The 26,730-nt window shown below is 34.7% G+C and overlaps 3 protein-coding genes and 1 long non-coding RNA gene across 7 annotated transcripts in view; 1 reads left to right on the top strand and 3 right to left on the bottom strand.

Moving 5' to 3' along the window:
- LOC133847546 (sodium/potassium/calcium exchanger 3) lies at positions 1-10,827 on the bottom strand. The gene is made up of 7 exons (XM_062282681.1): positions 10,407-10,827; positions 2,754-2,894; positions 1,466-1,773; positions 1,150-1,381; positions 803-949; positions 388-726; positions 1-320 (listed from the first exon to the last, which is right to left on the bottom strand). The coding sequence occupies exons 1-7, from the start codon at positions 10,480-10,482 to the stop codon at positions 1-3; spliced, it is 1,563 nt and encodes a 520-aa protein (XP_062138665.1). The 5' UTR covers positions 10,483-10,827.
- LOC133847575 (uncharacterized) overlaps positions 666-26,730 on the top strand; it is a 27,259-nt gene continuing 1,194 nt past the window's right edge. Inside the window, exons 1-2 of the long non-coding RNA XR_009895175.1 lie at positions 666-785; positions 21,754-22,008. This is a non-coding gene — a long non-coding RNA (uncharacterized LOC133847575). The remainder of the gene's footprint in view (positions 786-21,753; positions 22,009-26,730) is intronic.
- Positions 19,138-22,482, bottom strand: LOC133847550 (sodium/potassium/calcium exchanger 3). 2 transcript variants are annotated; one of them, XM_062282685.1, is made up of 6 exons: positions 22,331-22,482; positions 22,069-22,266; positions 21,786-21,985; positions 20,560-20,746; positions 20,128-20,499; positions 19,138-19,603 (listed from the first exon to the last, which is right to left on the bottom strand). In XM_062282685.1, the coding sequence occupies exons 1-6, from the start codon at positions 22,368-22,370 to the stop codon at positions 19,263-19,265; spliced, it is 1,338 nt and encodes a 445-aa protein (XP_062138669.1). In that variant the 5' UTR covers positions 22,371-22,482; the 3' UTR covers positions 19,138-19,262. The 2 variants fall into 2 exon arrangements, with proteins under 2 accessions (XP_062138669.1, XP_062138671.1); XM_062282687.1 differs by having other exon boundaries at positions 19,140-19,603; positions 21,798-21,985.
- LOC133847544 (sodium/potassium/calcium exchanger 3) overlaps positions 22,578-26,730 on the bottom strand; it is a 13,287-nt gene continuing 9,134 nt past the window's right edge. For 2 of the 3 annotated variants that reach the window (XM_062282676.1, XM_062282677.1), the window contains exons 4-8: positions 26,542-26,728; positions 26,147-26,227; positions 24,345-24,902; positions 23,647-23,748; positions 22,578-23,550 (exon numbers count right to left, since the gene is read on the bottom strand). In XM_062282676.1, the coding sequence (XP_062138660.1) occupies positions 23,213-23,550; positions 23,647-23,748; positions 24,345-24,902; positions 26,147-26,227; positions 26,542-26,728 (1,266 nt within the window). In that variant the 3' untranslated portion in view covers positions 22,578-23,212. The remainder of the gene's footprint in view (positions 23,551-23,646; positions 23,749-24,344; positions 24,903-26,146; positions 26,228-26,541; positions 26,729-26,730) is intronic. The other variant, XM_062282679.1, reaches the window with a different exon arrangement.

Consider the following 26,730-nt stretch of genomic DNA (forward strand, 5'->3'; position numbering starts at 1 on the left):
CTAGCTACTGCAAACGAGCGGGAAGAACACGTTCATCTCGATCAGGATTTGCAGTACTATAAAAACAGTGTACACAACAAACAGTGCGACGCCCACGCGTTTCGTTAGTCGGTAACCGCTGCAGCTCAATATAATGAAGAGCGCAATTGTCGATAATATCAATATGATAATATTGTACTCGATACCCTGGGTGCCCACTTGCTGCTTCTCCCCAGTGCCATAGTTCATGCAGTTTTTCACAAACCACGGCACGCCGAGCGATAACAAAATGGCCAACGAATTGGCGCCCAATGAATTGGACACACCAATGCCACTTTCACCTGCAACGAAAACAATATACAAACTTAATAAAATGAATCGTAAGTTGTATGCAGACATGTGATTTACCATTGCGCAGCGAAATCAGGCTGGAGACCGCTTCGGGCATCGTGGAGCCGGCGGCAAGAAATGTGAGACCCATTACAATTGTGGGCACATGAATGGCCACACCGAACGCCGTTAACATCCAGACAATAAGATAAGCGTTCGCGCCAATTGTAATAATGCACATGATAAAGGACAAGGGATATAGACGGCGATGACGCATCGGATGCGGAATGATAACGCGCAGCAACAGTCTGATGGGAAAAACAAAGACCCACCAGCATTTCATAAAACGTGACGCATGATGAGGATAGGCAAAAATGCTATCGGGCATTTGATCCTCTTCTTCATCTTCGCCATTCCCTGTGAAAGGACAGCCATGTGATTATCGATTGCTAAAAGCTGTAGTCGAACCGGTGGTGGTAAGTCGATTACTTACAATTCTTTGAGTGTGTTAAGTTGGCTGTCGATGACATTGAAGAGGTATTCTCTGGGAAATTGATCACAAAAAGGCCATCGCCAGAAAGTGGATCCTTTTTCAAAGGCAGTTGTGCTTTGGCGCTATTCTCTGGCGGTTCCGTTAGGTCTAAAAAAAGAAAATGAAAATCAATTATCACTTTCTTTTTTCCTATTTTTATATGAAAGTATTTTATATGTATCTACGTCCTAACTCTTAATTTATGTACGTATGCTTGGACTATTTAAGTTAAAGACAAGTTCTATAGGGTTGTGAGAGTTTCTTTAACCTTAAATATTAATGAAAAAGGTGATTTTAAGCAAACTTACCGTAGCGCGTGGAGAAGCAACAGTTCATGCGATCCTCGATAAAGACGCGTATGGCAGGCATAAATTTGTTGTTGTTGAATGTGATCAGATAGTAGAGCACCAGGAAACCCATCATAATGCAGGACTCCACAAAGCTAATGCTACCGCCCCAAGCGAGCACCAGCAATACGATCGTATTGAAGATATAGATAACACAATCACGAGCTATAGGCCACCAGTCCAACTGCACTGGCTGCAAAAATTAAAAAATGGTCGATGAACGTTTTAAGCGTTTTAATCACAAACCAAACACCGAAAACACTTTCGCACCACTTACCTTATTGATGCAGAGGGCAGCAAGGCCAGCAACACCCAATGTGTTAAACATTAGAGAGCCAATAATCGTGCCCAGACCCATGTCTGATTCAAGTATCAAAGTACTTATCGTATTCGTAAAAAACTCGGGCATTGAGGTGGCCGTGGCCATAAATGTCGCTGCAGCCACATCCTTGGATAGATGCAGATCCTCGCAGATGCACTCGACAGTGGGCAGAAAGTAATCGTTGCAAATAATCGCAAGCAATATAAAGAAATATATAGCTGCAAATACATGCAATACTACCCAGCCCTGGCGTAGTTGTTCCACTGCAAGAAAAAACGAATAGGGGAAAAAATGGATTATAATTCTGATCGATATGAACTAGATTCGCATCAGAGTTAATGTTCTGAAATTTGGTATTGTATTGAATTTCTTATTTGAAAATTAAGTTTACCAGTCGAATTATTGAGTGTAACTTTTCATGTTCTTTTTAGTTTTCTTTTTAATTGCGCTAAACAATGCTATCTATATTTGATATTTGGCTTGCCTATCTTTGGGCTGCTCATGAATTCTTTTGTGTCTACGGATCTCAATTCTTTTTAAGAGCGTTGACCAAAACCAACCAATTTAGATGCTGACTAAGTGTGGCGAAGTATCAACTTCAAAGGGCTTTGCTGGCAGCATTATCTTATGGCCTTATCTTGCCGTCTATCCAGTTTATAATCAGAATTGGCATTGTGATATTTATTAACGAGATACATTCATAGCTAAACTATTATATAGTAGGTATAGTAAGCATGCGGGTCCGACATGTACCTCAGAGTTGTTGTAGCTTAATTAAAGGTTTTCACACACACATAAGTTGCTTTTCGCGATAAGAGGGCCGCCGCGATTTGAAGAGCAGCCCAAAGAGAGTGTAAAAATAGACAATCAGATCGGTATAATAGTTTATATGGGGAGCTTTTAAAAACAACAACACAAACTGAAACGTCGTCTGATTTATTATTGAGCATTTTTTCTGTCCCCCCTCCTAAATTTTTAACGCGCTTATCGCAGCACTTGTATTGACCCTGGCCCAGTGATAACGCCGTTAACGCTGAATCGCAATGCAGGAAGAGCTACGTAGCATTGGACATCGTTGACTGACCATTGCACCTTGGGGGTGCACACAACAAGTTCAAGTGTATTGTATGTATGTGTGTAGCTTTTGCACACAGTTGAACAGGTGATAAAAGTGGAGTTGTTCCTCCCCAATCCCCAATCGAGATCATTGAAATTGCAACGATATCGATTTCACATTACTTACCCGTAAATATCTCGGCAAACTCATCGAGCGGCGCATCGGCCTCTTCGCCAGGACACGTTCCCCTGGGCAGTATATCGAATAGTAGCTGTTCATCCAAATATCTTAGCGATGCTTCCAGAAAGTTGGTGTCATTATAGTTCGCTGCAAATGGATGAGCGGGAAAATCAACATTTATTAATGTATGTCATATAGCAGTAAAATTATTTTAATGACTAAGTTTGAAAGAAAATAATGCAGATAACACCCCTTACTGGGTTAACGAAAGTTAATGATCTGATAAGATTCCGAGTCTGTAGTCCCTCAAAATTACACGCCTCAATTGTGGTAGGTTTAAGTTAACAGAGCATAGAGAGAGAGAGAGTGTAGAAAATGCAGTATTATGTTACATCAATATACCAAATATAGCCTTTGATATATTTAACTATTTTTGTGGTTTATTAATTTGGTATATTTTTAAATAATAACGCATCGTTTTATTCAAAATGGGTAGCGGCGTTCTTTCTTGTTTTTCGTAATGAGAAATTCCTAAATCATTTATTTAAAATGCTTCATATTTCTTTCTATATATGTTTTCAAAGCTTAAACTTTAATTTAATTTCAAGATCAATAAGAAAAGAGAATATCCTAGTGTGACCAGCTCATTTTAAATGGTATTTTTGATTGTTTGAATAGGGATATTTTAACATAAGCCAATTTTACATTCAAATGGATTATCTGCATAAATTTTTTGCATGAATTGTGTTGCTTTGATTCTGTCTTATTTGTCTGATTCCAAAGTTTTCATTCAATTTGAAGTTGTAACGATCAGCGGCCAATTTGTTCTTCAACCATTTCTGTTGCTATGCAGGTCAAGATCGGCATTTTTCCCCCCTACATTCCATGATGGCTGGTGGTGTTGGCGAATTAATGATTTCATTTAAGTGTAATTCTCACGCAAAAGGTGCAAAGAAAGAACAAAAAAATTCCACAATTCGTGGAGCAGATAAACAATTATATGACGCGGTAATTGAGGTACATAGTAATACCTGTGGATGCGATTTCAATGCCTAATTGCATAAATTGTAAATCAAACAAGTCGGAACATAAACATTTAATGCCTTTTTTCTGCTCAATGCGCCCTCCAAAGTTTAGCCAAGTTAAGAAGCTATCGTAGCGCAATATTATTATTGACTTTGATTGGGATATTTTATGAACTTGTTATTATGGCTAATTGTTTACGCCGATTTGTTCCGTTTTGTTCCGTTCATAATCAGGAAATTGAATTGTCATCCAAAAATACGAGAAACACTCATCACAGACGATTTGTTTTCACATTTTTTGTCGTTTTTTTTTTATGGTTTATTATTAGCAATAATTTCGGCTTACTGCGAAGTGGCCGAAATAATTCCTGTCTATCGTTTTTATCTTTGTAAGTTAATTCCCATGAAATTGGCCACAATTAGTCGAAGTCGCAGTCGCAGTCGTTGTGGGTCTCTCTGGGATCGGGTGGGTGGCCGTGCTGTCTGATTGGCATATGTCTTATCAGCACATTTCTTGAGCAAACTCTTGTACAATACACACAATATACATACAACCTTCTCTCACGCCCCCTCTTTTTTTTTACAACCTTCCATGGGGCAGTGATTCACATGTTGTTGTTACTCCGTCTGAAGGTATCATTGTTTTCCCATGAAATTGGCAATACGTTGAAGTTTTAGCCAGACATTTTATGGGCCGTAAATGTACGATAACTAGTGCACGTTTAATTATGAATATGTGTATCTTTGGGTCTAAGGAATTCAAGCAAAAGCATTCCTTAGTTTCCAATGATAAGTCGTGTGAGTAAAGATATAATTTATATAACTTCCACTACATTTTAATGCAGCTTGTAATGCATTAAAAAAAAATAAATATACATCATTTTTAATCAAGAAAATCAATTGACTCGAAATTAAGCGTTTTAAACTTTGTTTGATGCCTATAATATTGAATATTTTTGTATAAAATGCTTATTCATTTTTATAGATAATTTCATTTTAATGCATTTCGTAATGCTTATATTCTCACTCACAATTTGTAATATTATATATTAGATATAAAGATACATGATTGAGAAAAATCAGTTGAGTCAATTAAACGATTTCAACTTTCTTTAATGCTTTGAATATTTATTATCTTTTGTTAAATATTTCTGCGTTTTTATTTGAATAGATTATTTAATTTTAATATAATTTGTGAGCGCTAAATATGCATTACTCTGTTTTGCCCTTCTGTTCGTAGTGTATTCGTTTGTCGACTATAGCCCAGCTATCTCTACTCTTCATTGTTATTATTCCCTATGCACAACACTAAGGTATTTGGTTTTGACCTTTTTTTCGCTTGAAACTCTTTCAGCACGTGCGATACGCTCGGCAGCTTTGCACCAACTTGTTTATGCCCAGTTTTGTTGTTGCTATGAGTATGCGTGTTTTTTGTTTTATTATTTTATTTGTTATTGTTTTGTTTATGTGGGTGCTTTTTGAAGAATTGCATGTCTTTAGCAGCTGGCTGCGGAGAACAATAAAATAAGCTGCAGCAAAAATCAGACATAATTTGGTTAATTAAATAAAACTTAAACTTGAAAATTGAAGCATAGCAACCAAAAGACAACAGCATCATAAACCACATAAAAATATGGGAGTCGACGTGGGAAATACCCTATAAACACATGATGGAATGTAATAGAAAATTATTGGAAGGCGAATCTAGAACAATGAATTAAGGGAATGTGGAAAGATGGATAACGATTTTTTATATGCAGAAAGAGAATTTACAAATAAATGAAAACTATGCTATTTAAGCTGTCAACGGAAACGAAATGGAATGAAACAGAATTTATTGAAATGCAAGGAAAATATAGGAGCAAATTTATAGAATGTAAAGAGAATAAAGGTTTGTGAAATATACTGGTTAAGCAGTCAACGAAAACGAAGTGGAATTAAACAGAATTCAAATATGACAGTCGAAAGAAACCAATTGGAATCGAACAGAATTCATTGAATGTTCATCTTGACACTCAGAAGAAACAGTTGGAATTCTTCCAAAGAGCAGTTACTAAAAAAAGATAAGCTAGCGAGCTTAAACTAATGTTCATTGTGTCTCAAGCCACTTTGACAAAACGTTATACCCCATGTAATGCGAATACCCTGCAATTTAGTTGAAACTATTCCAAAAAACTTGCTCTTGTCGGCCTTTTTTGTCAAGTTGCAGCTTTGCTGCCACAGGTGCCGCATCTTATAGCGAGTGCTCGCAACTGCAGCAGATGTGTGTGAATGTAAATGTGAATGTGAATAAACGAATACAAATACGAATGTATGTGAATCTGTGACTCTGAACGTGTGTGGTTATGGGATTGCATTTAAAGCTTGCGCTTAGCTGCGCACAAACAAGTTTATTGAACCTGTTGACAGCTGTCGCTTGGGGGCTGGGGTTACGCCAATTGATTATGGAGGTCGGATCAGATCAGATCAGATCTGATCTCCATCTTATGGAGAAATACCCAAACAGTCGAATGAGAGCCGCTAAAAACCCAGTTAATATAATATTTATATGTATATAGTTAAGCATTTTAAGCCGAAGACATTGCAATTTCGTATGCGGAAATTGTGGAATTCAATTAGGGAAATCCCTCCGCACCTCAATAATAAATACGTCACCGCCGGGCTCCCTTATTATCAACATCAATATTTACATTCTGTTTGCCCATTGATGCATTTCATTGTGCAATTTATCATTCGATTTGCAATCGGAAAATGTTTTGCCATAATTACCCGAGAGGCCCTTTCAACTTCTTCTCCCCCCGTCCGTTAAATGGGAGCTCCACGAAGCGAAGTACAGAGAAGTGGCCGACGCCCCCAAATGCATTTTGTTTATTTAATGTTTAACTAAGTATTATTAGCACTCGACTTCAGAGCCGCCCTCCTCTCGCACCCTCATTATTATTACTATTATTATCACTGCGTTTGTTATTTTTTTTTCTTCTTTTTGTATTAAAAATATTGTTGCAACTTTGCCGTTTAATTGGCAACTCGTTTCTCTGATCGTGTTGCGACTCAATGCAAATCAATCGGTTTCCCAAGCTGACTGAAAACTGCTTGCTAATTGTTGTTAAATCAACAAATGCGATTATTAAACACTGTCCAACCAAATATGGAATAGTATTTTCATCATTTTAAGAACTTGCAGAAAAATAAATGATTGAAGTAAACGAAATGAAAGTGAAGTGAAGTGAAGCGAAGGCAAATTATTAAAAGGAAATGAATTTAATTGAAATGGATAGAAGGAGCAACATTTTTAATAATGATACAGGCTAATATAAATGTGAACAAATTGAATGGAATGCAATTTAAGGGAACATTTAAAAATGTGAACAAATGGAATGGAATGGAAATGAAAGAAACATGAATAAAAATGAACAAATGGAATAAAATGAAATTGAAAGTCGCACATTATTTTGCAATAAATTTTAAATAAAATTAAACGTTTAAATTGTGCAAAAAAATGTGGAACACAAATTATACGATATTATTTACAAACAAATTTTGTTTTGGCTTTACATTTAAACTAAGTTTGAACTATTCGTCATCAATACAAAAAAGAAAAACAGTTTGTTCAGACACTCCAGACAGGTTCTTCCCTCATAAATTACACCTGTTACTATAATAATAATATCATAATTAAAGCTCGTTTCTGTTGCCTAGTGTTTTGGCATCAAACGAAGGCGCCGTTGTCTGACTGTCTGGCTGTCTGGTTGGTTGCTTGACTGTGGCTCTAGCTCTGGCTGTGGCTGTGGCTGTGGATTGTTTGTCTGTTTGTTCGACAAATACCAGAGAGACGATGATGATAAATGTGCGCCGGCAAAAACGACGAAGGAGGGAAATAATAAAGCCAGAAGCAACAGCAACAACGATGACGATGATAAAAAAAAAAAAAACAAAAACAAAGCAACAAATATAAATGGAAAATAAAATCAAATGAAAATAAATAGTAAATAATATTGTAAGCACTTCTAAGTTGTTGTTGCCAACTACAAATACTACAAACTAATGTGGGCTTATTTTGTTTATCGACTGCAAACGTCATGGATGCTGTGTTGTGATTATTAAATTGATTGAACTTTGGCGCTAAGAACAACAAACAAAACAGGTGAATTCGATTTGCGGGGAGTCGAAAGTGCCAAAGCCAGATTCCAGCATAGTATAAGACAAATTAGAATTCTGCCTTTTCATGCTTCCAGCGAAAATCGAAAAACACCAATTTATTTATAAATATGTTGTTAACAATATGTGGGACGAACTTTGGTTAACTATTTCTGTGGGTCGCCTGATTCTCCGGGATCAGTTCCAAGGAATCGGGGAATTCACACATTTTGATCTCCCGCCCTGCCGTGTTATTTATGTTGAATCTGCTGTGATCAGTTTGATCGGTGATCAGTGATTAGTGATCAGTCTGATCCGCCGTAATTGTTGGCTGTTAATTGTAATTACCGCAGTTTGTATTGTTTCCCAGTTTATGCAATAATTATTATGAAATGATGAAGAGTGCACATTAGATAATTCAAATCTGAAGTACACTCGAGTGTTGTGTTATGATTTAAAGTTGAAAACTGACTGTTGTCAGGTTGGTTTGTTCTTGTTGTTCGAGAACAACGGCATTAAATGATGTTTAGTTAACATTTAAAATTAATTTTTTTCATTAATTAAATTCATCATTTAATTGTAAATAATTGAAATTAAGGTCGAGAAAAGCTATTCACTAATGCTACTTTCTTATTATATCTGCTACCCCAAAAAAGATGTTTGTATCAAAATACCAAAAACATAGGATTTGGCATATTTTTAGTATTCTTGGTATATTTTACAAATACATTCTTTTGTATGGCAAAAACGATTATCTACTACGGCTTTGCTGACAATCTGGTATATTTTATATTTTATGGTATATTTTCAATGTATTAATATACCAATTATAGCCATTCGTATATTTTTAGTATTTTTGCACTATATGGAATGTTTTGAATATGGTACTATAACAATATACCAATTATAGCTTTTGGTATATATTTGTATTTTTGCGGAATATTAATTTGGTTTATTTGTAAATTAATAAATCACTGTTTTGCTTTTTTTTACAATTGGTAGCGCGTATCTCACAGTCTTGTTAAAACTGATTTGATATGGATAGTTGATTTGTCTTCCCTTTGGATATTGTCGACTGTGTCTGCCTTTGCGGCAGAGAACAAAACTTTCCTATCAATAAGATAATCAACGCTGTCACCTGATGCTGTCTGTTTCGAAGTATTTATTGTTGACTCTCGATGTGTGTTATCTGCATTTAAATGCTTGATAAAAAGGCAAAACAAGAACTAATGAGTTTTCAGATTTGAGTGTGCGACACGGAGAAAATATCTTGAAAATCACTTTTGCATTTGTCTGTCAAATATTATCTGCAAGTTCAAACAGTTTTGATTGAATACCTTGAATATTAGTTTGAATAACAATAATTTATTTAATAAGTCTACATTTAATGCTGCACAAATAAAATATGGAATTAGCGAGGCGAATTGAATTTATAGAACAAATATATAATTGACAGAGAAAAGCGACTTTATCAGCAGTCGAATTTGATAAGAAGCGTCAAGTTTGTAAGTGTATATCATATTTTATTTATTTATTTTATTTTCTTTTTTTTTTTTTTTTGGAGGGGGTCTTTAGATCTTAATACGTCGCTGATAAGTCAAGGGAGAAGAGCTGTGAATGCTGCCAGCTGTTTGGGAATCGAATCAGAGATTGATAGTGAAAATTGAACTGATTTATCAGCATAACGAAAGATTTGTATGTTTCATATAGTGTTTTTTTTTATCTATGATTATCGGGCAGCTGTCTGATTAAATGTAATGAAAATGTTACAAACTCAACATTGTGAAGGTATTTTGTTGAGTGTGTTGTGTGCATAAATTATGGAAGTTGCGGCAAGGTAACTTGCATCAAGTTTTTTTTTATTTAAATTTTGGGTCTTTTCATTGTGTATTCATGGGCAAAGAACTGCAGTGTTGAATACCAAATACCCTCGAAAATACCGTATTAAAGCGGCTTTACAAACGTAGCGTAACTTTCGCTTTCCTTTTGTGCGCTTGTAAACTAGTTTTTTGTCTTTTGTTTGTATCTAGCTTGACAGTGAATAAATAGTAACTGGAAAACTAGGACTAGACCAATGAACAACAATGTTTAAGACTTTAGTCGAACAACTAAAAACCGCACTCATCTTTATGTCAGCTACTTTAGCACTTTGACTTGCCGTTTGTGTACTTTGTGCGGCTTTAAAATATGAGACGATTGATGCGGCAAACGTGAAAAGAATAATAAGAAATTGTCTAGAGGAATCTCTTGTTATTGTATTCCTATTTTTCCTCTCTTATGTAGCTTCTCTTCACATTTAATACATCTTTACCCCTACAATCTAATTAGTTTTTAATTTGATGTACTATATTTAAAGCTAACATCTGCTTGAAGAACTTTTGTTGTCTCCAAATTCCCCACGATCCATTGAAAGTTTCGAGTCTCAGACTGTTTCTCTTGCACACGGTTTTTCTTTGGCCAAAGTTGTATCTTTTTTTGGAGTATTTTATTTACTCACCTGTTGCTTGTGTATCCGCTATGAGGCTGGCAAACACGATGAAAACGCCAAGCAAAAGGCGCGCGTTTTTCAACATTCTATCTACAAAAAAAAAGCTCGCAAATTTTTTCTCCAAAAAAACTTGGCTTTGATTTTTGTGTTAAGACGACAAAAAAAATAAAATAAACAAGCACAAAACACAAAAAAATTGTTAAACGATTTTCGCAAAGTGTTTGTTTGTCTGTTTTCCTTTTTTGTTTTATGGTTGGAAATTGTAGCTAGAGCAAAACACACACGGCGTATGCGCAACGCGTTGAAACATTGACTTTGACTTTGACTTGAATTGAATTGAGCAGCAGCTTTGCTTCATGAGCTTTTTCTCGATCGATTCTCTTTCTCGTTTCGATATATTTGTAAATTGATGTATTATTATATATTTATTACAAAAATTGTGATTTAAATTTGTGATTTGTTTCGTCGTCGTCGGGTATTTGAATTCGCAAATGCAGCTGCTGCTGCTACTGGTACGCCAACCGCTTGGCTAGAATTGTATCGCACAACTAATTAAGTGCGGCCAGCGCGCGCGCGTCTTAATAATAAACAGCGACGCCAACCGCGCAGTCGACGTCGCAGTCACCGTCGCAGTCAGCGTCGCTGCTGTCGGCTGTCAACGCGCTGCCGCTGCCGCTGCTTTGGACGTGATAGAGTATTATTATTGGATGATAACTCTCTGACTGGAGACAAGTTCTCAGCAACAACAACAATTTTTCAGTTCTTTTTTTCGAGTGATTTTCATTTCGATTCTGATAGTGTAATAACAGCTGTGCGTATGTGTGTGTGTGTGCATTATTTTTTTGGTATCACTCTCGCTCGTTGTTGCCGCTGATTATACCCGTTATCTGAAGGGTGTAGAAGGGTCTCAATAACTGAGTGAGAACTTATCGTTGACCCCCTAAATGAAAATATATAGTAAATATATATTTCATTTCATTTCATTGCATTTTTATACCTCGCCATTGAAAATGCGGTAACTCAAGTCAGACATACAGTAATTTTTATTGATGGACAGACAGACAGACAGAATAAAAAACATATACCAAAACATTTCTTTTATATTGAGTAAAGAAAGAATCTCATAGTTATTGATTCACACTTTTATTATAGCAAAGAATGAATTTGATAATATTTTTTTGTTTCAAGATAATTGGGAAAATTAATGGAATCAAATATATTATCGTAACATTAAAAAAGGTTCCTAAAATCAATCTTTGTGGTAATCGAGAGCTATAAGAAAAATCTTTACGTATTTTCAAAATTGCTTCAGTTTATGATGCCAGAGATTTCCCCATATATAGTTTTTGTAATATAATACAAAAAGATCTGAAATAAGTAGCTAAAAGTCTTTTAACCTAAATCACAGTTTATAAGGATTTTCTTTTGTCATTCATTTTTTCGGTGTAAATAGTGTCGCATGTATTTATTACCAAACATCCGTCTGTCTGTCTGTCCATCTATAAAAATTACGCTATGTCAGACTTAAGGCGAGTTATAAAAATTCAATTAAACTAATTACCCATTACAAAAAATAATTGTTCTATTTGATTGCCAAAATAGCTGTCGGGTATCTCAAAGTAAAGCACATTTGTCTATAGCTTTTGTACTTGTTTTAAGTTGAGTTGAGCATGTAACGCTGAGGCATGTGTGCTCATTAATAGAGCAGTTACCGCGCTCTGATAAGAACTTGCTAAAGCAACAACACTCAGAAAAGACTACTAGTTTTTTTTTTTTTTTGTGCCCGCGCGACAGTTTATCAATCTAACATAGTAATATTGCTGAGACAAAACCTTAACCGCAAACTTGAAGTCATTTGTATGGCGACTTGCAAATTGAAATCAAATGAAAATACTTTGGGTATTTTCACGATTAACTGGAAAGCTATAACTGCAAAGCCTATTTATAATGCTCACGTGCCAGAGATCTCAATAAAACGAGATCTTGCCTTAATCGTCGTGCGATCATTCGATCGTATGTATATAGTATAGTAAGCGGGGGCATTCACTTGCTTCACTTTCATACACACAATCACTTACTTTTTTTTAATTGATCTCTATTTTTGCGATCCTGATCAACATTATTACAACTTGCACACTTGATTGCATTGTTGATAAAAATTAAAAAAAAAAAAAAAATCACATGTAAGATAATCAAAAGTGTCGCTTGACGTTGAGATACCCGATATGTGCTTTATCTTAGAGAAAGTTTAATCATAATTAAACTAGGTTGTTTCTTAAATACATAATCCAAGTATTATGTACATGATATTTGTGATCTTGTATCTCTTAAATGTTGGAAAAACTTTTAAAGGTAGTTTCATTATTTGTTTGTCGTCTGAGTTAACTTATCATACACTTTTAGCCCTGGAGTAACTGGTATAAATAAAAAGAAAAACGTCAGCAACAATTTATCCATTAATTATTTTCAGAATGTACTTCCCTGTGCGAAAGTCTCTCGCTCGAGGTATCGATCACATCGCATCGCATCGATCGCATCGCAATGTGCGCTATGATTGTGCAAAGTTCAGTTTTGTGAACAAACACACTCTCCGCTGGTGTTTGGGATTTTATTTTATTCATTTTATTCAACTCACGCCCATATTAACATCTTCTGTAATCAATTTGAATCCTAGTATTTTCCCAAAAGAATTTTGGTTACTTTGTCAACATTCAAAAGCGATTTTTATTAATGACTCAGTCGTCACTGAATTCCCCAGTTACTTTCAAACTTGGCGCTTCATTAATACGATTATTAAACCTGCTACCCGATCCCTATAGGACAGAAGAAGGCATCTCCAACCCCATAAAGTATATAAATTCTTGATCAGTGTCTATAGGCGGGACGATATAGCTTCTATATCTAAGAGAATATGAGAGATATGTAGATATAAGAGGTATAATTGTACTCTATAGTATATTTCGAATATACATAATACCTTACCAATATACCAAATAAAGCTGTTGGTATATTTCACTGTTTTTGTGGTTTATTAATTTGGTACATTTTTAGAATGTGGCTTTATTTAAAAAAATACGTAGTGGGTATCTCACAGTATATATACATATCAATATAGCAAATATAGCTTTTGGTATATTTTAGTATATTTGCGGTATGTTAATCAGGTACATTTTTAAAATATAATTTGATTGAAACTTTATAGCGGTTATCTCACAATCAATACAAATATAGAGTTCGGTATATTTTAGTATTTTTGTGGAATTTTAATAAAGTATATCTATAACTTTAAATTGAGTTTCACTTGTTTCCATTTTGGTTCGTGCATTTGGTCGATTAGATCACTAATTTATATACACAAGTATTTTATTAAATCTTTTATAGGGCGTATAATGAATGTGTTCTTAAAATCGTATCATGTACTTTAAATTGCAAAAGAAGAAGGTAAAATTTGGCCATTAAAAGATGTTTCATATATTTTCATTTCGTTCTATGATTTGTATACAATGATAAGATTTGTGCTTCGTTTCTATTAAATCCTTTTTTTTCGTTCCATGTCGCAAAGAGTGCGACTCTTTGTGCATTGATCTATCATAAATTGTCCATTGCAATTTGATCAAATATTAATTATGATTGATATATTCAACTCTTGCTTATTGTATTTATAAATAAATTAGAAAATTGTCGTGAGTGAAAAACTTTTGTAAATTATTTACAACTTTACACAAAACTTCACTTAACTAATTATCATATATTTCAGCTTTTGGCAATAGATCAGTTTTGTTAATTAGCTAACGCCATGCTGAAAAAAAACCTTTTTGGGAAAATTTGGCAAGACAAAAAGTGAAATATCATTAGCGAAAAATGTTGTAAAGTTCATTAATACATATATATATATTTATGTCGCGACTATTTTTAGAAACTTCTTTATCATATCTCTGCAATCTGTGATTACCCTTTTTTTGCCAATCGAGTCAGTCCACTTTTACTTGGGATTAAAAGTGTACTTTTTCTGTGCAGTTCTTTTGATTTTTTTGATATTACTCTATATATATTTTTTGTTTTCCTTTTCTTGTGATGTTTGTTTGTTGCGTCTTCCTGTACGTCACACTTGTTATGGCGCCGAGGTATATCAGAACCCCCGGAGACGACGTCACAAAACAATTGCGTAGTCGGTATAGTATCGCATCGCTCTACTATAAATCAAATTGGCCAAAATACGCCATACCCCCGTCTGCAAAATCAAGTAATGCTGATAGACATTTTGACTGGTCGACTTAACTGGCTTCGCCTGGTTTCCGCCCCAACTTTCAAATGTCCAACGATACACAGAAAGAGAGAGATAGAGAGAGAGAGAGAGAAAGAAAGATATGACAATCTCACGCGTGCGAAATATTTTCCATTCTCTTTCACCTGTCTGTCTTATACTATATGCAATTCTATAGTTGAACATTATTGATACTGTAACTTGGAGTGTTTAGTAGTTTATCTGGTGGATTAGTGACTGTGGGTAATATAACCTTTGAGTTTCAGTCTATTCTATTTTTATGGAAAACAAGCAAGAAAGCTACAGTGAAGTGAGCTCGACTGTGAGATACTCGATAACCATTTTGAACTAAAGCAAAACAGTGCGGTATTTGTTTTAAAATATACGACATTATATATTTATACCATACTTAAAATATACCAAAGGTTAGATTTAGTATATTAATATAGTACTACCTTCGAAATATAAAAAAGAATGCAAAATATACCAGACTATTAAAAACATACCAAAGAGTGCAAAATATACTAGATTGTCAGTCAAAGCAACTAAGACAAGTAGAAAATAGGCGTATCCTTCTATACTATAGCTAGCGAGTATAATTACGATGTATAGAAAAGTTATTATTGATGGTATTTACAAAATGAATTTCTGAAAATAATCAGATGATTTCCATATAAAAATTAACCATTTAAAAAAGAAAAATAACAGAATAAGCAAAGAACGAAATTCTTGTTGAATCTGCAACTTTAACTTTGACCATTTTTTATTTTATAATTTCTGAATTCTCTTGAATTTAGATCCTTTTTTTTAACCAAATTTTGTTGATTGACTCACAATCCACAAAAAATGTGCATCATAATCGTAATCGTAGTTCCCCTCAACCTGGTTTTTTCATAGCACTTGCAATGACTTTGAAGTATGTTTTCTGAGCTTCTCCGCCCATTTGAAGCTAATGAACTGCGATTCCATATAAATTTGCCCAAAAGCGTATTTCCAGATTAAATCTGAAAAATATTTCGTAAGCGAAAAATTCATGTTATTCACTTGTGAATACTCAAGAATTGCACTGAATCATGCAGGGCATTAAGAAATATGATTTGTCTAATCTGCTAAATGAATTTGTTTTTTTTTTTTTTTGTGCGTCTAATCAATAAGTAACTATTTTAAGAAATGTTCAAATAATTTATTATTATTTCAAGTGAAGCCACAAAATATCAACTCAGATTTATTCACTGAGTATTTTCGATTGGTTTCACTTTTCAAAACTAATTTATGAGAGTGTTAAAAAAAAATATAGTAAACGAAACACGTGTGCTTGCCCCATTTTTTTTTTGCATTTTTTTTTGGCTTTTCAAATATGTTGTTGATAAGTTCGAATAATTAATCGGACACCGAGTTGGCGGAAATTCGCATAATGGCAATTGAAAAATTCACTTGGGTTGACTTTTATTTTATTTATTTTCATTAATTACAAACTCGTTTACGATTATACTATTTATAATCTCAAGTGTGGCCTTTAATCAGACTTGCTCGAGTTTCTTTTTATTTCTTTTCATTTTTAGTTCAATTCAATTCTTGTTTTTTTTTGCGCTATTTCCTTCTTACGTTTGAGGCCGCGATTATCAGGCAAACAACTCAAAATTTGACATCGTAAGTGAGAGTCCGATCTAGATTAGAGGCCACTTGAGAGCTGACTTAGCGTCAAGAAGCACCCACACCCAATTCACAATTACCGATTATATAGTCACGAGCTAATCACATTCAGCTTGCCGCGCCGTCTCCGTCGTCTGCAACCATAAAAAAAAAATAAACTGGCGATGGCACAATGAATTTATTCACAAAATTTCATTGTGTGTTACCAAGCGAATTACGACAGCGACGACAATCAAAACTCAAGTACTTTATCCCCCGATTTATTGATTCCTTAAAAAAACAAAAACAATCGCCCCGCTCGTATAACGTTTTTTCCCTTCAATTTGTTACTTTAATCGCTGGAAACGTGGAGAAGTGTGGGTCAAATATATATTTCCGAATAATCGTACCATAAGTTCTAGGATTGTGCGATTTTTTTCTTTCTTTTTTTCTTTGAGATATGTCAGCGATTTGATAATACACAATTTACCAAATGTTAAATATCTTATCTAAATGATTTTCAATTAATATTTGTGCTGGATTTTACTAGTTAACGCAGTTTAGCAGTATTTTGAAATTATCTAAATAATTTAGTGCAAATTCAGTGCAATGTATATATAGTATAGTAGTTGTTGAAATTGTCAGTTTGCTCAGCCTCAAATCTAAAACGGAAATGATTTTCAATTAATATTAGAACGGAAGTCCTGTAGATGGCAAAGCTGAGTGGTAGATTTCAAATTATCTAAAAATATTTTACACATCCAAATATAAATGTTGTAAATAACTTGTAAATTTAAAAAAAAAAAAAAACCAGTACTTTAATATACTAAATATACGATAACATACTAAAACTTCCAATTTGTAGTGCAAAAAAGCCAAATCTGACCTCAATTTGAGCTTTATTGTCCATAAGAAGTATTCTAATAACTAAATATATCATATATGGTATGCCATATATCACCATATACCATATACAGTATGATAATATACTAAAACTCTAATAGAAACAGTATTCTAATATACTAAATGTACAATATATAATATGTACATACTAAAACAGTCAAAGTTTCTCTTAATTATTTAGTGCAAATATCTTACACCCTCAAATCTTATATAGTAAATATGACCTTATCAATAATATACGAAAATTGCGATTAGGTTCACTTATCCTCAAATCTGAAACGGAAGCCTTTCGCTTCAAATGGCTGATATAGTATTTGTGTCTCTAGGTTCTTTAGAACATATTTCCAGCTTATTGTAACTGTATCTGTATCTGTAGTTTTGTATCACTTTTTGATTTTCAACTGTGGTGCGTACTAAACGCTTATCAATAATATATAAATTATAACCACACACATTCTTGCAGAGATTTCCAATCACTTATCTTCAGACTTTGTGTGTGTTTGTGTGTGTGTGTGGACGGACAATGACAATTCTTGATGTCATAACAGACCACAACACCTAGCGAATTGACGTCATCGATATGTCGATTGTCTGCTGCACACACTAACTGTAACAAATATGGCGGATGACAATTTTAAAAAGCCATACTATATATCACTTGCAATATTATATACATATACATATGTATGTGGTATTCCCCTGCAGCTATTCAATCAAATATTTCATTAAATGTTTAGCGCCATATCGCAATCGAAAATCTTTAAGTTGAGTTAATTTACACCCCATCATCGATGCCGACTAAAGTGCCGTCCTCAAAAAGGTCAGATATGTTAGATGATGATAGAACACACACTTTTGTTGGCGTACATATGAAATAGAATATTAGTGATTAACAATTGATTTAGTAATCGATACAATTTACTTTTGTAAAATTGAAATAATTAAAACTTTGCACCGCAAAATAATGATAACAAGCAACAAGTGTGCTCAACTGTGAGATACCCACTTTGAACTAAAGCAACGGTGCGGTATTAATCTTAAAATATACCGCAAAAATACTTCAAAAATATGTCAAAGGCTACATTTTGCATATTTGCGATACTAACATAAAAAATACCCGATTAATATAAACCAAAAATACTACAAAAATATACTAAAGGCGACATTTGGTACATTTCAAATGTGCCATAGATTGCCAGAAATACCAGATTGCCAGCCAAAGCATCGAAGATCCTTAGCAACTAGGCATTTTTGTGCATATAAAACTATTTCATAAATAACTTCTACAATTTTAATATGATCGCAACCAAATTTTTAATTTAGTTATTACGCTTGTTATATCTTTTATCAGTTTACGGGGGCGGAAGTAAGCCTTGATCCTGATCAAGAATATATATACTTTATATATTCTGCCTGTTACCAATAGCGAGTAAAGTAAATGACTATTCTATTTCAGTTTTTGTGACCTGATAAGACTCGGTTGTAATTTCTACGATGATTTATTTAATTTCCCTTTCTCTCTACTATTATTTCCACCTACGTAAAATTTGCTATAAATTATTAATTATATTTCTATCCTTGGAAGTAATCAATTTTTCAAAAATCTATGCTTGATTTCTTGAATACACTTCTTCGAATGGGGGGCAAAAGTGAAAACTGATAAAATCAGTTGAATAAATCAGTTAACAAAAATTCGAATGCTTTCTCCTCCTTATCCCCTTGCTGGATGGCCACCAACATGAGTGTACATTCAAGTCGTACGACTAAATTAAAAGAGGACCCACCGAAAAAAATAATAATCGCAGCGGTAATCGCATCTTGATAACACCCCAGGTGTTTTCATATGACGATTGACAAATCTTATTCTATTTGTTCGCATACGCACTAACAACAAAACGAACGTCAAAACAAAGAAACGCAACAAATGTATAACTGTATAATTTTTCAATTTATATATAGAGCATAGAGTATGTATACAAGTAATTTATTAAATTTTGCATGCTCTTTTAATGATGATCTTGATGTTGTTGATATATTAAATGATTAAAGGAAATGAAATCATTCCATTATTCATAGTTTAGGAACGCATAATCCTCGGATTCAATATCGCAGACCTCCGGTAGCGTTACGACCTCGATATAAGATGACACGACCAAAAATATGACATACATAATGAAACTGCACCAGCCGACAAATTTGTTAAGGGAAAACTTGGTGATAAGAAAGCATATGTAAACCAAGAGTCCGGTTCCAATCAGCAGTCCGGTGGTAATTGAGAGGCCCTGTGAATTAATTAGAATGTTTTTGCCGGTATACAATATCATAATTGTCCATGGCAGTCCCAGGCAGATGAAAATATCGAAGGTGTTGGATCCAATTGCATTGCACATGGCCATAGAGCCGTATCCTAAATGGATGGACAAATAAATTGGCGATAGTTTAGCGATAGTTGGAGGAAAGTTTCAAATGTTGTTGTTTTGGGATAGTTTCAGATTTGATTGGTGAATGCTTTGTTAAAAGTTTAAGAACTTGTATTATCTTTACGATATGTTAAACATAGTTTCAGAATCGATTGAGGATAGTTTAGCGATAGTCCAACGATAGATAAATTTGGCAATAGTTTTAAAAAAGAGTAATCTTAGTATAGAGCTAATTTCGGAATGGATTGGCCATATCTTGTGACAGTTAATAGCTTAACAACAGCGTGAGGATAAATAAATGATAGTTTAGTTGAAGTTTGATGATAACATATATCATGGACACTTTAACGATAGTATGCGAATATATCGATTAAGGTAAAATTTTACAAAATTCAACCTATTTATTTAAATCTTACAAAACCCTAATATGAACGTTAAAGACGTTCAAGTATACTGTAAAATAAAATATATGTATACGAGTAAGAAAAAGACTATAGTTAATTGGCCTTACCTTTCGTGCAGACTATATAGGAGGAAATAATTTCAGGCACACTTGTTCCGATTGCAATCACGGTCAGTCCCATGATTGAATCTGGTATCCCAATATTGTAGCCCACAATGGTGAGTAACCAAGTTATAAAGTACGATATAATGCTGATCCATATCACCGCCAATAACATACTCAAGGGGAATATTGAGCGAGCACTTGGCGTTGTTATGGCCAGCAATACAACGGCTGGGTATTTGATAGCCCACCAAATTTTTACGATCAATTTAGCCTCTGGGTCAGGTCTTTCCATAATTGTCTCCTTGAATGTTTTCAGAGGATCTTCCTCTCGCTCCAGGGGATTCTCTTTCATTATATTATCTTCATCGAATTGCTCTATAAAACAATAAAATATACAGTATAGTGTATTATGTATAACACAATTATGATAATTACTTCCAACTAGGCCTTGCAGACGGCGATCACATGCCAATGCAACTATGTAGAGGATATAGAATGACAGCAGACCAACTGCCTCATATACCACCACTTTCGAATCGTACAGAACCCCGAAGAGCAGTAATATGGATACCATGTACCAGAAAGTATCTCGAGTTATTGGCCACCAGTCCATTTGAGTTGCCTGGGGAGAAGAAGAATGCAATGAATGTTTTTATATACTATATCTATCATAACTACATATTTCTCTACTATACTCTTATATCTCTAGTATATCTTATATCCCTAGTATACCTACATCTCTATTATAAATATATCTCTTCTATATCTATATGTCTATTATATCTATATATTCAATATCTTATATCTCTACGCTAGCTTTTATCTCTACTATATCTTATATCCCTAGTATACCTACATCTCTACTCTATCTTCTATATCTTATATGAGTACTATATCTTATATCTCTAATATATCTTATATCTCTAATATATCTTATATCCCTAGTATACCTATATCTCTACTATAAATATATCTCTTCTATATCTATATGTCTATTATATCTCTATATTCAATATCTTATATCTCTACTCTAGCTTATATCTCAACTATATCTTATATCTCTACTATATCTTATATCCCTAGTATACCTACATCTCTACTCTATCTTCTATATCTTATATGAGTACTATATCTTATATCTCTAATATATCTTATATCCCTAGTATACCTATATCTCTACTATAAATATATCTCTTCTATATCTATATGTCTATTATATCTCTATATTCAATATCTTATATCTCTACTCTAGCTTATATCTCAACTATATCTTATATCTCTACTATATCTTATATCCCTAGTATACCTATATCTCTACTATAAATATATCTCTTCTATATCTATATGTCTATTATATCTATATATTCAATATCTTATATCTATACTATATCTTATATCTCTACTGTACCTATATCCCTTCTATACCTATATCTTTTCTATATCTTAAATCTCTGCTATATCTTATATCTCCACTATATCTTATGTCTCTACTATACCTATATCCCTTCTATACCTTTATCTCTTCTATATCTTATATATCTTAAATCTCTACTCTATCTTATATCTCTTCTATATCTTATATCTCTACTATATTTTATATCTCCCTATATCTCTTTTATATCATTCTAGAATTTCATATCGATATCTCTATATATTCTTACTTGCTTTCTTACCGCGCTTACGAAAATACCGCAAAATGCCGCTATACCAAGCACATTGAATACGGATGAGCCAACGATAGTTCCCACTCCGATATCTCCTTTGGTGACACATGTGCCCACGATGGACACAAAGAGCTCTGGTGCCGAGGTTGCAGCCGCCAAAAATGTTGCCCCAGCAACATCATATGACATTCGCATTCCTGTGATTAATGGTGTGACGAAGGTATGTCATATACACACATATGCTGTACTCGTATCAAATATCAATTGCATATTTACGTACCGTAACATAAACGTTCCATAGCTGGGACCAGATAATCATCACACACTATTGCTAGTATGAGGAATAGATATAGGCTGATTAATATCGATATAATGACATAGCCAACGTTTTTCTTTCGCATAAAATTTGGAAACTCTATAATATCTGGAGGCGTACAGTTTAAGTTATCTCTATTGGGAGAACGTAGAAAGTTTTCATCTGCAATCGGAGGAATTGAATCAAATGTGAGGAATGTGTGACCATCATTGAATTCATAACTCACCGAATTCTTCTTCGAGTATTGCATTAAAGTTGATATACATTTCAAAAAAGTATTTTGTACGAAAAAGAAAAGTGTAGTTTTTGGTTTTACAATGTGAAATTGTTGTGAAAAGTAAATGCTTTTAGAGCATTCTCAAAAGCTACTAGATCAACAGCTCGAAATAAATCAAGGCACTCTCAATCGTTGTTATCGATAACTATCAGTGTTGGGGGACAAGGGGATTGAAATGAAACAGATGATTGGTATATTTTCTTTGTTAAATCTCATATATTAATCATATAAATACATTATTGAATTTGTTGTTTGGTTTTTGTTGTTTTTGTGGTTTGTTTGTTTTTGTTTTGTTTTGATTTGTTTTTGTTTTTTTTTTTTTTTTTTGTTTTGTTTTGTTTTTGTTTTTGTTTTTTTTTTTTTTTTGGTTTGTTTGTTTTGGTTTTTGATTTTTGGTTGATTCTCTCATGTCACTGCGATGTGATCACTGATGAGTTTTCCATTCTACTTTAATAATAATAATAAAAAAAAAGTATTACAATAACAGCATAACGTAGTAGCATAAGGTAACTCAACTATCAAGGTAGATAGAATAGAACAGGAAATACATATTAATTAATTAAAACGACTGCACTGCAGAGTTGCCTCGGCCCACTTTCTCTCCCTCTTCCTCTCGCTCTCTTGCCTCTTCCTCTCTCTCTCTCTCTCTCTCTCTCTCTCTCGCCTCTCTCTTTAGTTATAATTAGCTTCAGCTCTAGATTCCAGATTCCAGTTGCAGTTCCAGTTCTAGCTCTAGTTTCAATTGCAGTACCAGTCCCAGCTCCAGCTCCAGCCGCGAGCTTCCAGCTCCCTAACTTCCTATCTCGCAGCTCCTTAGGCTCCCACAATGGCTCATGATCGTCCGCAGGTTGGCAGATTGACGCGAAAGAACACATTGAGCTCAATGAGCGAGGCAAATACCATAAATACCAAATAGATCACCAAACAGGCGATGCCCACTTTCTTGTCCAGCTTGAACTTGTTCATCGAGAATGTCAAATAGAGCAGAAACAGCGTCGACAGCAATGTGATCGCCGAATATTCCAAGCCCGCTGAATTGATCGCCACATAATTCTGTCCCGGCAGTATGGGGAAAAACACCGCCTTTATCAGCCACGGCACGCCCAGGCACAATAATATATCGAACGTATTCGATCCAATTGAATTGCATATTCCCATCGATCCGTGACCTGCCAACAACAACAACAACAACATAGAAAGAAATGCACAATTAATATACAATCGAATCACGATCGTTGCTCACTGTTTATTCATCTCATACTCACCGCGTTTGGCCACAATCACACTGGACACTGCCTCGGGAACGCTGGTGCCGGCGGCCAAAAACGTAATTCCCATCACCGAATCGGGTATCTTAAGTGTGTCGCCTGGAAGACCGAAAAGGAAAAGTACGACACGTTACAATTTAATTAAGTTTATGCCATGAAAATTCATGATATTCAGAGTATTCGAAATTTGGGGAAAACTTTAGGCCTCGACATATATTAAAATCGCTTATTAAACCCAATTTGTTCGCCATTGAAAATAATTTGAAAAACGAGGATATACAGCATTTGGAAAATATTCCATCTTTTTTTAATGTTTTGCCATGAAAAATCATGAAATTGATTTAAAAAGTGATAGTTCGTAGTACAGCTTCCACAGTAGATTATAAAGTATGATTCATATTCAAATTATGTCACGAAAAATCATAAAAATTGATTTTAACAAGAAAAAATAGATGTACAAGAATTTAAAACTGTTATGTTTATGTCGTGGAAATTCATTAAAGCCTTCAAACTTTATGCCGTAAAAAATAATGAAATCGCATACTTAACCGATTTGAAAAACAAGGATATACAACATTTGAAAAATATTCCATTTTTGTGTCACAAAAAATCATAATCAAAATATAGTTTATGCCATGAAAAATCATACATTTAAGTTACTTAGCTATAAAATAAATCTATAATCACAGACTTACCAATAATGGTTATCATCCACGCGACCACATAGGAGAGCGATCCGATCCACACAATGCACATGAAGAAAGTCAATGGGAAGATCCTGTTGCTCTTGTCCTTTTTGCAATCGGGTATCGCGATGCGGAAGAGCAGATGGATGGGCCAAATGATCAGCCACGTGAACTGGGCAAAACAACTCGTACCCTTTGGATATGTGAACAGCGAATAACCCTCCTGTTCCTGCTCCTCACCCGCAGCAGCTGCCGCCGCAGCCACCGCAGCTACCGCAGCGAGCTGGGACTCAGGATCCGCATTGTCCACAACAGCCGAGACCGAGACAATGGGTCCGATTGCTGCCACACCAACGCCAACGCCAGTTCCTCCACCGCCACCGCCTCCTCCTCCTACTCCTCCTGCAGCTGGACCGCTGCTAACAGCTGCAACGACGCCTCCACCACCGCCTAAGCCAGCTGTGGTTGTGGTTGTGGTATTGCTGCCCGCCTTGGACTGATCGTTGTTGAGGCCGCCATTCAGCTGAATGCTTGCCATGTTCTGGCAGATGCGATTCTCTACAAGTTCTGTGGAAAGTTGAGAAGGTTATTTGATTTTTTTATTGCCATTGAAAATGGGATAACTGGAAAGCAAAAGCAGGAAAGATTCAAATGCCATGGAAGGGGAAAACTGGAAAACAAATGCAGGATTGATTTAAATGCCATGGAATGGAAAAACTGGAAAGCAAATGCAGGAAAGATTCAAATGCCATGGAATGGGAAAACTGGAAAGATTAAAATGCCATGGAAGGGGAAAACTGGAAAGCATATGCAGGATTGATTTAAATGCCATGGAATGGGAAAACTGGAAAGCAAATGCAGGAAAGATTTAAATGCCATTGAACGGGAACGTGGAAAGAAAATACAGGAAAGATTTAAATGAAAATCAGAACTGAAGTGGAGTAAACTGGAATGCTGGAAAGGAGTAGAAGAGAGTAATAGAAGAATATAAAAAGTTAAATGGAAAGAAAGTGCATAAGCAGATTAAATGGAAGAAGAAATTAAACTATTAACAAATTAAATTAACAATTATATTGAAAATAGCTAGCAACTGGAATGCTTAAAAATGGAAAGATAATGGAAAAGTAACACGAAGAAGAGCACGAATAGAATGGAAACTGGAACGAGAGCTAAAATTATAAATGGTAAAGGAATATGAAAAGGCAAATAGAAAGAAAGTGGATAGACGGATTAACTGGAATCAGAATTTACAAATAAAAAGGCAAATAAATTAAAGAGGAAAAAAGGTAATAAAAATGTAAGCTGAAACGAAATGGAAATAGCAAATGAAAATGGAACTGCAGCGAGAGAAGAAATAGAAGAACAACTGGAAAGGTTGAAAATAGAAATGCAAATGAAAAGGTTTTAAGAATGGAAAATTATAATTGAAAACGAAAAGTTACTGGAAAAAGAGCACGAATAGGGAGTAGAAAACGGAGAAGAATTTCAAAATGAGAGGGCATCAGGAAAGATTAAAAATATGGTATATGGAAAGTCAAGTGGAAGGGTTGTATAAATGGAAATCATGTGTATAGAATGGATACTGGAACGGAAGTGGGAATGATGAATGGTAAGAGGACTGGTACAATTGAAAAGTGGAATATAAGGATGGAATGGAAAATACAAAAGCAAGAGAAAAATCGCAAGTCGACTGGAATGAGTACTGGAAAATGGTAGAGGAACAAGCATGATATGGAATGAAAAGTTGGGTAAACTCTGGAAGTGGACTTTGAGTAGGAGTTACATATGTTGTAGCTTTGTTTTGTGTGTACCTGGTTCCTTCTCATTGCTGTTCTTTGTGTGTATGCTGCAGTTGGAGGAGCGGCTGCGCGAACGCGCCTGCTTAACGCCACCTGTGTGTGAGAGTTGTTGGCAAGTTGTATGTATTTGTGACTGACTGTGTACGTGTGTGTTTCACCAACTGACCAACTGACCGACTGACTGACTGACTAACTTGTCTGTCTGTCTATCAGCGTATTTGTTTAACAGAGTCGGTCTAAAGATTGTTAATCAAACAATTACAACGTTTATGCGATGATTAAACTTGGTTTACAAAAACAAATATGAAACCATTTTAGTATCTTATAAACGTGGTAAAAGTGCAAGATTAAACACCCGTTGAATGCTGTTTAAGCCCAACATAGTTTCAACATTTTAAAACACTCACCTTTGGCGCACTTTTGGAAAGATTTGTCGAAATACATGACTGCCAAATAGACGGCATAGAGCGATACCAGAATGAGAGCCTCGTACCACTCGACGCGCTCATCGTGCATCACACAGATTAGGATGGCGACTGTAACTCCATAGGCGATGCTGTCTCGCGTCAGAGGCCACCAGTCCAGCGGTATAGTCT

This window comes from Drosophila sulfurigaster, chromosome X (genome assembly GCF_023558435.1).
Source record: "Drosophila sulfurigaster albostrigata strain 15112-1811.04 chromosome X, ASM2355843v2, whole genome shotgun sequence".
In the NCBI taxonomy this organism is placed as follows: domain Eukaryota; kingdom Metazoa; phylum Arthropoda; class Insecta; order Diptera; family Drosophilidae; genus Drosophila; species Drosophila sulfurigaster.

Excerpts from the sequence above, each read along its gene's own strand:
- LOC133847546 (XM_062282681.1), bottom strand. The coding sequence starts at position 10,482 with ATGTTGAAAAACGCGCGCCTTTTGCTTGGCGTTTTCATCGTGTTTGCC. Across the intron at positions 950-1,149 it reads TTGCTTCTCCACGCGCTACG|ACCTAACGGAACCGCCAGAG; the intron begins GTAAGTTTGCTT and ends TTCTTTTTTTAG. Across the intron at positions 321-387 it reads CCTGATTTCGCTGCGCAATG|GTGAAAGTGGCATTGGTGTG; the intron begins GTAAATCACATG and ends TTTTCGTTGCAG.
- LOC133847550 (XM_062282685.1), bottom strand. The coding sequence starts at position 22,370 with ATGTATATCAACTTTAATGCAATACTCGAAGAAGAATTCG. Across the intron at positions 21,986-22,068 it reads TATGGAACGTTTATGTTACG|GAATGCGAATGTCATATGAT; the intron begins GTACGTAAATAT and ends CATTAATCACAG. Across the intron at positions 20,500-20,559 it reads TCTGCAAGGCCTAGTTGGAA|AGCAATTCGATGAAGATAAT; the intron begins GTAATTATCATA and ends ATTGTTTTATAG.